We start from the raw sequence: 12,820 nt of genomic DNA, 5'->3' as shown, positions 1-12,820 counted from the left end.
CCTGTGATTGGCAGGCGGCGGCGGGTGCGCGGCGGCGGCCGAGCCGTTTGTTTTGCTCCAGGCGGCGGCGGCGGCGGGGAACGATCGGCACCGCCCCAACCCCCCCCCCTTCCCCCTCCCTCCCCCGGTCCCCCCCCTCCCTCCCTCCCCTCCCGGGGCCGCCGGAAGGAGCCCGGCAATGTGGCGGCGGCGGCCCTGAGCCCTCCCCCCTCGGCCCGGCCGCCATGGAGCCGCGGCGGTGACAGCCCCGGAGCGCAGCCCAACGCCGCCGCCGCCCGCCGCCATGGGTGAGAGACGGGGGGCGCGGGGGGGGGGGGGGTCCCGTTGTGGTGGGGGCTGGGCCGCGTTACGGGGCTGGGGGTGGAGCCTGAGGGGGAGAAGGGGGGACCGGGGGGGACTGGGGGGTGTGGGGGGAACCGGGGGGAACCGGCACTTGATGGAGCCGGGGAGGGCGGGGGGGGACCGGGGGGAACCGGGAGGGGATGGAGCCGGGGGGACGTGGAGGGGACCGGGGGGGGACCTAGGGGTGTAGGGGGGCCGGGGGGACTCGTCCCGGTCTCTGGGTTTTGCTCCAGGGCTGAGGGGCCCTCTGGCAAAGAGCGAGGCCGCCGGGCAGCCCGTGCTCGTGAGGCTATTTTTTTTTTTTTAATTTTCTTCGTAAAAATTTTGCGTTGGTGTGGCGGAACGTGGGCGCGTTGGCGGCTGGTTTGGGTTAAAACTGGCTGGAGGTCAGCACGGGCACCCTGCGGGCCCCCAGGACCCCCGTACGGGGCTGCTCTGGGGGTGGCTGCCCGTGGCCTCCAGCTGGGCTGCGAAGGGGCCGGGGGGGGGTGGCCGCGGGGCCAGCCGGTGTCTGCGGGGCTGGCCAGACACCTGTGGGGCCAGCGAGTGGCCGTGGGGCCAGCCGGGTGTTTGTCCGTCACGTTGGCCACAGGCCTGTCAAGGCACCGCTTCCTCCGGGGAGCTTCCATTGAACGCTTGCTTGCTGCATTTAACTCGGAGAATGGCGCACAGAACTGCGTGAAGGAGTTAGGTGAACTCTTTCCAGACTAAAAAGTTGGTCTTGAAAGTTGGCATAACTGAATTTGAATGATTAATGCGTATTTTTTTGAAGTTATGTCTTCTGTAAAGAACTGGTTACGTTCTTGGGTTTTGCTTTTGTTTGTTTGTTTTGTTGCCTCATTTCCTTTTTAGTTTAAAGAGATGTCTATTATGTAAGAGAATAAAAAATTTAACTTCTCTAAACCCAAACTTACCCCTGCTTATATATCGGCTGGGGAATTATCCCCTGTAACGTGCTCTATGTGACCCTGCTTGAGCAGGGAGGTTGGACTGGACGGTCCCTGGAGGTCCCCTCCAACCTCCCCCATTCTGTGAATTTCTGAGCAGATTCTGTGAATTTCTGCTTTTATCTGCAGCGCAGAATTGGGTTGCTTTGTGGGCTGCAGCTTGCTCCTTTCCTCCAGCTAAGTGTGCTGTTCTGAGGCTCACCTGCATTATTTAGTCCCTGTGCGTAATCAGGTCTTTTATTTATACTGTAACTTCATAAAGCACTGCAAACCTTGCTCAAAGCCAAAGTAAAGCAAGTTCGCTTCCTTTGTGGCCCTGGGCAATCCTAGCTACAGTAGCACTTACCTAAAACAAGCTTGTAACTTGCTTTGATTTTGTAAATACAACAAATGTGCACACCCACAAGTGGGTTTCTGCCTTATAAAGAGAGGCATGGTATTGTTCGGTCCGTATCTTCCCTAAAGGAACCAACGTGATGGTACGTAGGCTTAAAATAGTTGAGAAGGACGGAGCTGGATTTCCACGGAAGCATTTTCCAGCAGCTTTGGGATGCCTGTTTGCAAACAGCTGGGTGCAGAACGACGATGAGCAGTTCATGGAGTGCTCCTCTGTAGCGCTGTACGCCTGCACGGAGTAATTACGGTACAGCTGCGAGCAGATTGCTCCTGATAGGAAAGATCTTATCTAAATTAACGTGGCGTTCGTTATCAAGCCTTTTAATAAGGCTGGTGGATAACGGGCTGCGTGATGCTCTAGTTTGCGTCCCTCGTGTTTTTCGGAAGCTGGTCTGAGCTAAGGGGAGGGGGTGATGACGAGAGGTTAGTGTCGCAGGTTTTGGGGCTCCATCGATACAAATGAGGCTCGCTGCTGGTGGATCTCTGGCACATCGCAGAAGGGGCTACAGCTGAGGTTTATTTCCAAACGGAGAGCTCCTCAACAGCATTTAAAGTAAATACACGCATAACCAGGTCTTTTGTTTATGTCGTAACTTCATAAAGCATTGCAAACGTTGCTCAAAGCCAAAGTAAAGCAAGTTCATTTCATAGATTTACATTTCGTAGTAAATCTGTGGTTACTTGCTGCTCATCCAGAGAAATGCACGTGTACGTGGGACACGGGAGAGCGGCCTTTGGGCCGAGTGGCCTGTGCAAGGCCTAGGATGAAATGCTCATTGCAGGCCCAGCTGCAGTCGAGTCTTTCCCTCGATCTGCTCTTTTTTTCCTGCCTGTGTCACTTCCTTCCCTTGGCTCGCAGCTTGCCCGTAGCCAGCTCCTGGGTTTCGCTGCGGTGACAGCCCCTGCAGCGTCGGGGGGGGGGGGGGGGGGAAGGGAGGGGGGCCAAGGCTGCAGGTCAGGGCCGAATCCTGCTGGGGGGCTCTGTCGGTGAGCAGAGGGACCCCAAACACGCACCCCATGTGTCAGGTTCATGGGCACGCTCTGATTTCTCTCTTAAACTACAAACCAAGTCACTCGTGATTTCCAAAAAAATCTGGCAAAACAGCATTTTGCTAAGACAGTGTTGCAGAATCCCCAGCGCTTCGTTCAGTGCAATGCTGCAAAGGGCTCAGAATTAAAATTTTTCAAAGAAACACTTGAAAGCTCTGAAAACACACTGGAATCTCTCTCCCTAACTTGTGATACTTACTCATTGCCCCTGCATCTGCTGATGGTTTGCGCGAGCAATCGGCTTTGCTGTTGTTGGGGGGAGATAACAAACAACCCCTTATTTGTTCGCTTTTCTTCTTTTTTCCTAAGCAGCTGCAGCATCATGCCTTCTATTATCACACTATATAAAACAGCATCTTGGTTTATAGGGCTTTACAGACTTCCTGTTTTTACCAGCGTGCAGATACTTTTACTCTGTTTGAACTTCGTGATTATTTTTTTTTGCAAAACTCTATTTTCTGCCATTGCAAACACGCCGACTTGCTCGGACCCGTGTAGTAAGCCGTGTATGAGCTGAAATAAACGCTTTATGCAGAGGAACAGCTTTCTTCATGAGCAGCAGTTCCCCTTTATCGATGTTATAAAAATCCTTGAGTGTAGTTTTTAAAACATGAAAAGCATTTCCTGGACAACATCTTTCCCGCACAAAGCAGAACTGTGTTTCCCAGACCTAGTGGAGACCTAGCAAAACAGGGTCTCTCAGTGAGCTTCAAAAATTGCTTATTTTTCATTTGTAATAACTTTTGCATTGTGTGATTAATGCGATGCTGCTGCACATACTTCCTTAAAGCCAGCCGATGGAAATCATCTATTTTGATGGAAATAAAGAAGTATTCATGCTCCTCAACGCTAAGTCTATCACAAGGTTGGCCGAAATGGAAACATTTTTTCCATACGTTACATTCAAATCAATATTTGGCCTTCGGTTTATGTTAGGAAATGGATTTCTCTTTTTATCTCGCCAACATAGGAATGAATTATAGGATATGGTTTGGTACTAGGGTCCTAACCCAACCCTAGTTACTAGGGGTCTGATAGCCTGCTGTGAGACTACTAAAACGTATAATCGCATAAGATTCAGATTCACCTGCAGTTGTTCCATCAGCCTGCCGCGTTCCAGCGTGTCCCTTTTTGCCTGGACGGAAGATTTCAGCATTAGAGATGAAGCCCAGATCACAGTAAGCGTCGCGCAGACCTCGCAGCGCACCAGCTAGGGTTTAGCTGCTGCCCGTAGGAGTTTAATATCTTTCTTGTGAATTCACAGGTTGAATTATAATCTATATCAAGAGATGGATAGGTGATTAAATGCCTGTCCTCTTTGCCCGCTTCCTCGTACAAATAAGAGACAGAAAATGAGCTGGGGCTTTGGCACGCGACACCTCCAGCCCGTGATCCCCTCATAACTGCTGATCTTGATTTCTGAGTGCCGTGCCGTCCTGTTTAGATGCAATCCCTCATTCACTGATGGGTTCCTTGATTGATTTGATTCCTTGTCATGAGTGCTCAGTTACGAGCTGTTTTCATAGCTGTTGTGCTTGCCCAAAGGAGCCCTGACCGGCTGCCAAGACAAGCTCTTCTTCCTCCTCCTGGTATCTGGCCAAACCCCAAGTGCACTGTAGTGGAAAACTTGTGTCCCTGCTCCTGGAAAACTTGTGTCCCCGCTCCTCGCGGCGTGCTTTGGGTGGCAGGCGCTCCAGGGACGTGCCAGTCCCTAATTCGTAGCGTCTTGTTGTGCAGAGTTACAGTCTTCGCTGGGCAGGTTACTCAGAGGTTATGCTTAACATCAACCAAGATGAAAGAAGAGGAGAAAACTGGAGACACTCCAGTAAGGTAAAAGGTTAAACACTCGATGTAGAGTTGGAAACGATTTTTAAAAGAAGTTGTGCTGTCAGCTACCTGGAACTTGAACTTCATTCACGTGTTTTATCACGTTTTCCTCGCACAAGGGTTTACTTAGTGCTGAGATAGGGATAGCAATTATTTCCTTTGGCCGTGTGCTTGTCAAAAAGCACCCTCTTGCTTTGGTTGGGTTACTTACGGTTGGATTACTTATCCCCTGGTTCCTTGAGCATGCAGATGGAAACTCAAGGAACGCTCTCCCTTCTACGCTGCCACAATGTAGTTATTGTCTCATCTGGCTTGTCTTGGAAAATTGTGATTTGGTGCATTTTAAATTTTTTAACTTTGTTTGCTGCGCTCTGCTTTAATTTGAAGGGTTTTGTTCTAAGTTAACACCTCCTGCAAGTGACGTGGGGGGAGCTCCTTCCCTTCCTCTCTCTTGCCTGGCTGAGGCGCGATGCTTCTGTTTCATTTATAACACTTGATCAGATTTGTCTTAATAATTGATACAGCACCTCATTAAAATCCAGATAATCCTTTTCTTGGTGGTGCTGGGAGAGCAATGGGATGAATGCACGATCTGAGAGCGGGATGCTAACCCTCCAAAATTGCCCTCAAGCTACCGGAGGAGCTCCGTGTTGCATTTATCGATTCTTGATGCAATCAAAATCCTAGAAACAATTAATTTGTTTGTCAGTGGTTCCTAGCATACACCGAAGCTAAGTAACCTTGGTAGGAAATGCTTGGTAGGAAATGCCCCCGGTTGTTTGCAGGGTACCTGCTCAGCGCGTCGAAGGACTGCCGAGGTCTACGGCTATCGACGAGGTTTAAATGAACTGGAAAAAGTTTAATGGGGAATATGGTCCAGATTTTGTAGTGGTTAAACAATCGTTCTTGTTTTGGGGGGATGCATAAAGCTGCCTCTCAAGAAAAGATAGTGAAACGAGAGCTTACATCACCTTACCAGCACGTACTGCAGCCCGGAGTGGAAGTATTTCTGCTCTACCATTCGGTCCCGCCAGGGAGGCGAAACAGACCTGGGCAGGAACCAGGGGCTGGAACAAAGATGATGGTAGCGTGGCTTCTGTTCCAGCTGGGACTGGTTTAGATGCTGCCCCCATACAAGTCGGTATGTTTTCATCCTTCTTGCTCCTAAGTGTTGGTGCTATTTGTTCCCTACGTGCTTAAGAAGCTGGACGCATCCTGCATTTGTCAGCTTTAAGCAGGGTAAAAATCTGTTGTTCAGGCATTGCTTAATTCTGAAGGCAGTCTCCTGCATAAAACATAAGCCAGCTTTATGGAGAGAGACTCCTGGGCAAAAACATAACGTGAAGCTGAAGAAACGATTGCTCCCAGTGAGTCCCCTTCACAGGGAAATGCAGGTGCACACCAGTCTGTCATTTAACCTACAGCTGGTCCCAGGACACCGCTTCCCAATATAAGCCTTCACCCATCCGAATCAGTACCTTGGCTTGTGAGTAAAGGTGTAGCCCTGCTGGATTTATAAAAGAACTTCTCAGTTATTTACACGTCACCCTCAGAAACGCTCGGTTCAATTCAAGCACGTCAAACCGATGTTTGAGGACCTTGGGGAGAAAGGAGGAACCTGATATATCCAAACCTGCCTACCTGACGCACTTCGTACGAGTGTGGGTGTCGTCTGTGCCTTTGTTGTGTAACAGCACTTTCAAATGTTCGTACCCCCCCCCCCCCCAAAAAAAAACCATAAAGCATAGCTTTGCATCCAGACCTACTGGTGAAGTCCAACCAGCCTCTTCGAAAGGGCAGATTGTCCTTCTGGGCATGCCTAGAGCTGATCTGATCACTGGTTCACATTTCATGCATCCGTTATCCGTCAATATCAGGAAGGATTGAACCGGACGCGTTATTTGCCGAGGAAACAACGCTTTGTCCCCCAAAACACCGAGTCCGTATGTGAAACCGCAGCCCAGCAATGCGGTAGGCATGAGCGTGCCGGTAACAGGTCATTGCGGTGGTGGCATCTGATGCTGCTTTGTTGCACAGATGGCACAGCACCTAGGAGCAAAGACACTAGCCCGGTCCAATTTTGAACCAAATTTCAAATTTTTTTTTCCCCCTTTTGCAATGCATCGAGTAATTTAGGATTGTTATGCTTGCAGAAACAAAGGATTCTTTTCAGTAGCTGCTAAACACCTTCCTTTCTGCTAGCATCCGTCACAGCCCAGCTACTATGCATTTCTCAGTAGAAGAACGCCTTAAATTGGTCACATCAGGAGTCTTAGCATCAGAAAAGTTTTAGTCTAGCGTGCATAAGAAATATTTCTCTGTGTATTTTTGGTTTTCTGCATTTGCAAGAAGCCTTGACGAGAATCTGCTGCGCTGTGTGCTGGCAGCAGAGAGTTCTTAGTTCTGTTCGGTTTGAATCTGAATAGGTCCTGAAGTTTCATAACATATTTTGAACTCTCTTCTTTGGGGGAAAAGAGAACAGTTTGGGGAGATACCAGTACAAATGGATTTGAACTGAGATATTCTAAGATGGCTCACCGTCCAGATTTTCGTTTTCTTTCTGCTGGCTGTGGTTTGCTCCACTGGCAAGCAAGAATTGTAAGGTAACAGGATATAGGATTGGAAGGAAGAGATTCTTACTGGGTTTTCCTTGGCAGGAGCACATCAGTTTGCTCTTCCTAAGTGACCTGTGGTGATCTAGCAAATCCTTCCAAGTCGCGCTGTTTGTTCTGAAGCTGTCTTAACAGAACCAGAGGCTGGGGATATTTGTTCTGAACCTTCCTATGGCCTGATCCTTCTGTGACACTGGGCAAGTGGCTTAAAACTTGTCTGTTTACTACTTTGTGATACTAGGTCGAGTTTGGGCTTTTATGACTCAGTGAAATGTCAGTGTATTTATTTACAAAGTTCTCTCAAAGGATTGTGTTTCTGTGAGCCAGCAGAAAACACGTGCGGAAGTGTTACAGCTGATGCTCACCCAGGCAACTCACCGCTAAAATCCTTGTCCGTGGCAGATGAACAAGAGGCCTTGAACTCCATCATGAAGGACCTGGTAGCACTCCAGATGAGCCGACGGCACAGGCTGACTGGGTTTGATACCATGAAGAACAAAGACACCGCTCACTCCAACAAACAGGTAGTAGGCTGGGTAGCGGGTACCTGAAATTGCCGCCTGGAGTCAGGAGGGGCGCGCTGGGTTGACAGTGGGTCTGCTGCCTGACTTCTGTCCTGTGCTTCTGGCCTGGCAGCTGAAGCATCACCGCTGGTTTAGCTTCCTCTTCTTGCTCGGGCTGTGTTTTTTTCACTTACTGACCTTCATCAACTAAGGAGGATGCAGTTTGGGTATCTCAGCGCTCCGTCTTCATCCCACGTGTGGTTTTGATGGTATTTGATCTGTGTAGATCAGCTAAAACGTTTACCAAGTAAACTTTTCTTGTTTTGCAGTCCCTATCGTCTTTTTTTTTAATTACTTCTTTTTTTTTTTTATAATTCTTAAAGAAAAAACACAATGCCAGCAGTCCACCCCTCTTGGGCAGCCCTGCAATAACAAACCAGTGTGCCTCTGCAGTGGAAGAAAAAAAAATTCCGGTAAGAGAGCTTGCTTCCTATTCAGCGTTAACAATTACAAATTTAGGAGCGTGTTTTTAAATTGTGCATGGCAGCATTTACAGAATTCACTTAAGCAGGTGCAGGAGGCCGGGAGAGCTTTTCATTACTAACTCTGTCATATGGCAGTAGCACGCACTTCTCCTTGTAGTGGAAATAATCCTTAAATTCAGAGGGAAGCAGAGAACTGAGAAGCAGTAATGATGAAAAGGAAACAAGTATTTCAATTTCTGATTCAAAAGAAGGTCACTGCAGTTCAAAGTTGCATAAAGCAGTCTGTTGGGTAATGAACTAATGCTGGTCTTAATCTTCACATGATTCAGACTGCATATGAATACGGGGTGAGGATCCTGATGAAAGTGAGTCAAAGTGAAGTTGGTTCAAGTACAGTGAAGGGGATTATCTGAAAGGGCTGGCTTTAGTGAAACTGTAATAAATCTTGCCTCTGTGAAAGAGGAAACAGCCATTTACAGGTGTCTGAACGCAGCCAGCATCCTTAGTGGGGAGGATTGGCTGGAGTTACCCGTCCTGTGTCACATGAAGAGGGGAATGAAGCTCACCCTTGTTTGAGTATGGGGATGTAAAATCCATTCTCCAAATGAAATACTTCTCCCAAGGTAGTAAGTGGCAGGGTCAATACTTTAAAATTTCTCTTTTGTGTCACTAGAGACTTTTTTTTTTGTAGAGAAAACTATTGCATTGACTTTCTGGTAGAAAGAAAGGACAGAATAATATAGCTCTGGCACTATATGCCGCGTATCATTTGAATTAAATACTTCAGTGCAGAATTAACAGTTTCAGTCAAGAACTGTTTGTCCATTACTGTCTTAAAGAATTAAATCAAGTTCCTTGTAATTAGATTGAAGTTAACATGAGAAGTTGCTGATACCGGTAAAATCACTCTTTCCAGTTATATGCTTGTTACAGGCATAAGCTTGCTGGAGCAGGTTTTAAAGTTCATGTCTGTCTCTTCCTTGTGCTTTGTTCATAATCTACTTGTTCAGCTGGGATCTGGGATTTCCTTGAATGTGCTGGACAAATCCATAGAAGGAGTAGTACAGAACCCTTTCCAAATCATTTTGAAATGTAAATTCAGTGAAGTCTTAAATCACAATCTGTAATCAGTCTTTGTGATACCACATCACAGAGCTGGAACACTAAAGCCCCAAACTTGGATTTGTTTTCTTACTCATCTCTTAGGACAGTTTATGTGAGTCACTTTGAAAAGCAGTTTGTATAGGAGATAAATTTGCTGTACTTTCAAAGGAAACGAGAAGTGCTATAGTTTAACTCTTCTAGGTTCTCTCTGAAACACTAAGATGACTTTGAATTCCTTGAAATGACCAGTGTCTGATCCTTTTGGAAAAATTATCAGGAGGTAGATGCCAAATTATGTCAGTACCCATGATCACTTTTCCCCCTTTCTCTTTGTTACAAATCAGATGTTTGAAAGGGTACAACAGGGTTGAGAAAGAGGTATTTTATTTTTTTTCAGGTAACAGCAAGTTGAAGAACAGTTTCTGTAAAGCCCTGAAGATTTTTTTTTTGATCTTACTAGTTAAAGTAATGAAATCTAAAATGTCTAAACCTAAAATTCATCTTGAGATCAGAAATTTAATCTATACAACTACAGTCACTTAATTTCATCCAAGTGGTCCTATTTAGCTCACTTAGACTGGATTACCTAGAATAGTATAGGAAAATAAAAAATCTAGAGCTTTCCTTCCCAGAAAATCATAATATTAAGGGATCGTTCCTCTATCCATCAGTATCCATCTGTTTCATCAATAGTTGGCTGGTGCACATCCTTTATAGCTTATTATTCCTATGCTGTTTGTTGCATTTTTCTTTTACTGTTCTGTTAAAATGACTTTTGGTGTCTTTCTAGAGTAAATTCCTTTTCTTCCCACATCTAAGAAACTGTCTTTGATAAAGTTGATGTGTAAATTACCCACCTGCAGATTATTGTTGCTCTGATTGGGAAGCTCAATTAGGATCGATTATGTACCTACAGTAGTGCTGCAGGAATACTGTGTACTCGCAGTGATTGCATGGGTCCCTTTGAACTGCATTCTTGACCACTAGGCCTGCCAGATATTTCCTCTAGCTAAAGAGCATTTCCTGGCCACATTTTTTTTGAAGTTCCTAGATGTATGATTGCCTATTGTCTAAGGCTTTCACAGATGGCTTAATCTACTCCAATCACATAAATTGTGCAGCAGAAATTATGGAGGCTTATCAGAGCAGATTTTTCCCTTTTATTTTTATCTTTGTGACCTAAATTGGGATTTGAACTTTGATCTCCAGAGTTGAAAGTTCAGCATGTTGACTCTTCCGTGTCATCTAGCATCTTCTGAGTTTACAGGGAAATGCACAGGTTGTGCAGTTAGTGCTATTAACCATCTGCCAGATACGGATGATAACCCTTTGCACTTTCCAAGGTGACATAATAGTTAACTTGTTTTTATTCTCATAGTTTGAGTTTCAGGGACTGAGTTTTTGCAAAAGCAGAGGCTTTGTCTGTGTCTGAAGAGTGAATATTGTGGTGTGTTCTCTGTTTGCCTCTTTTCTACCATGGAGAAAGACATGCTTTGAGGATTCATAAAGAAAATCAGTTTCAGTTCGCATGAATATACAGTTGGACACAATTTCAGGCTTCTGCCATGCAGTGCTGAAGATGGACTGACATTCTTTATAACTAAATACGTCCTCTGTTTAAATGGCAATTAATACATTTAAATAAAATAAATTAAATTAACTAATTAATACAAATTACAACTTAGTTTTTACCCCCTTTCCTTCTCTTTCTCCCTTAGCAGTTTCTCCATTGCACATGGTGCTGTGCTCACATGCCATCCTCTTAATTGTCCACAGTTGACTTTCTCCATGGAAGCTCAAGCACTCAGCTTTGTTGTGTTCTGGTTAGCCTTTTGAGGAGCTGGTGCCTCCTGCAGTCACAGAATTGCCTGCTTTGTGTTTGGGCCTTAAAATCATTATGTGGTCCATTCATTTGCTTTATTCTGTGTATGTCAAAGTTTTTATTGTGAGCTAACCTTTTGTTCTTTTTTATGCAGAATGATGTAAGGATAAAGTTTGAATATAACGGAGAAAGGCGGTAAGTCTGTCTTCACTACTTGAGTATTTTGCCTAGTAGAATGCTTTAGTCAGGTTAAATATCTTGTTGGCTTCACTTTCCTTGATGCTGAGTGAAAAACACACACAGTAGTGAGAAATGTTGTCATTAAAGGCAGATTATACACAACTTATTTTTTTAGAAAATCACTTTCCTCTTATTTATTTCCATAATATCTCTTTGTAAGTGAATTGCAGTAATATTAAGTAAGCTATCCAGCCTGAGTCTTTTTATCTCAGATATGTTTCACTTCTGTTTCATTTAACTAAAACCAAATGAAGCGAATCAAACTCGCTTCATTCTTTTCTAGTTTCTCACTTCCTGATGACCTATCACTATTGCTGGCCTGCTGTGACTGAACAACATACACAGCAAGGGAAGATGTTTCATTGGTCTCTGTTTCCTTCTTATTTCCTCTGATACATGGTATTGAGATGCTTTCTTTAAAAAAAAATTAACTGAATGAACATTTTTTTGTTTACAATGTTTCCAGTGAGTAAAGTTAGTCAGGTCTTTCATTCCCCGCTCTTCTGCGTACATGAGTTTTTCTTGCTGAAATAAAATTTCTCACACAAGTAAATTTTACTCGTTTTGTAAATCTCGTGACTTTGTGTACACAGAAGGTCAATACTGAGGTTTAAGACCACCTTACACACACTCCTGAAATACTAATGCATCATATAATTCCTTCATTTTTCTTGTCGAAGGAGCTCAGGTGTGATTAGTACACACATTCTCTGTCCAAGTTGATTTTGCACTGCTCGTGCTCATTGTTAAAGGGTCACTAACCGCTGCTTTTCAGAGGAAGTCATTGCTGTGTTCTTTGGCACTTTTGTCTCCTTGTTTGGTTGTTGCAGGAGGCTATAAAATATACCTTAATTTTGGAGAACCCTACAACCTGCATTGGTTGATTACACACAGTCAAACCCTCACAGAGGTCTTGTAAAAACGCATCTTGTGCTTATGCATTTATCACCAGAAGGGGTTTAGACAGAAGGAATGTATCTAATTTAGTACATCAAGTTAAACCTTGACTGCTCATTGATAGTGTCTGGATATAAAATAATAAAGCTATCAACACATTGTTAATTATGGCTTAAAACTTTCCCCTGTTGTTCATAGTTCATTTTTCACATCGAGGCCTCAATTTGAGATTATTTTAATGAATGTTCTCCATGATGCTCCGTGTTTGGTCCAGTTTGGACCACGATGCTGGAGCCGGTTACAGCTCAGCGTATTGGAGCAGCCAACAGAGTGCAAATGCTGTACCAGTGGGAACTCCTGGAAGATGTAATGGTTGCCTAGAACTTTGAAAAGCTGGTCTCAAAAAGGCCCTAATTTGTCCCCTGTTTGAGAGGACCTCTCGATACCGTCATAGCTGTTCAGTGGCTATGTGAATGTACAGGAAGGCTCCAGGCTTGCTTGCAGCCTCTTTGAGAGTCCTCTTGAGCTTCCACTGAGGAAGAAAAGGGATCTTGATGTTATTTATGTTCCAGCTTCCTTTTTCTGAAGAAATCAA

At 45.1% G+C, this 12,820-nt stretch overlaps 1 protein-coding gene across 2 annotated transcripts in view; it reads left to right on the top strand.

The window, feature by feature from the left end:
- The first annotated feature begins 14 nt into the window (after positions 1–14).
- Positions 15–12,820, top strand: part of MAP3K3 (mitogen-activated protein kinase kinase kinase 3) — a 42,755-nt gene continuing 29,949 nt past the window's right edge. The window contains exons 1-4 of one of the 2 annotated variants that reach the window (XM_083809354.1): positions 15–287; positions 7,577–7,698; positions 8,061–8,150; positions 11,243–11,283. In XM_083809354.1, coding sequence (XP_083665480.1) covers positions 284–287; positions 7,577–7,698; positions 8,061–8,150; positions 11,243–11,283 — 257 coding nt within the window. In that variant the 5' untranslated portion in view covers positions 15–283. The remainder of the gene's footprint in view (positions 288–7,576; positions 7,699–8,060; positions 8,151–11,242; positions 11,284–12,820) is intronic. The other variant, XM_083809355.1, reaches the window with a different exon arrangement.

Source organism: Anser anser (genome assembly GCF_964211835.1).
Source record: "Anser anser genome assembly, chromosome: 23".
Classification (NCBI taxonomy): Eukaryota; Metazoa; Chordata; class Aves; order Anseriformes; family Anatidae; genus Anser; species Anser anser.
Note: the sequence above shows the minus strand (reverse complement) of the source record. Positions and strands in the feature narration are given on the sequence as shown.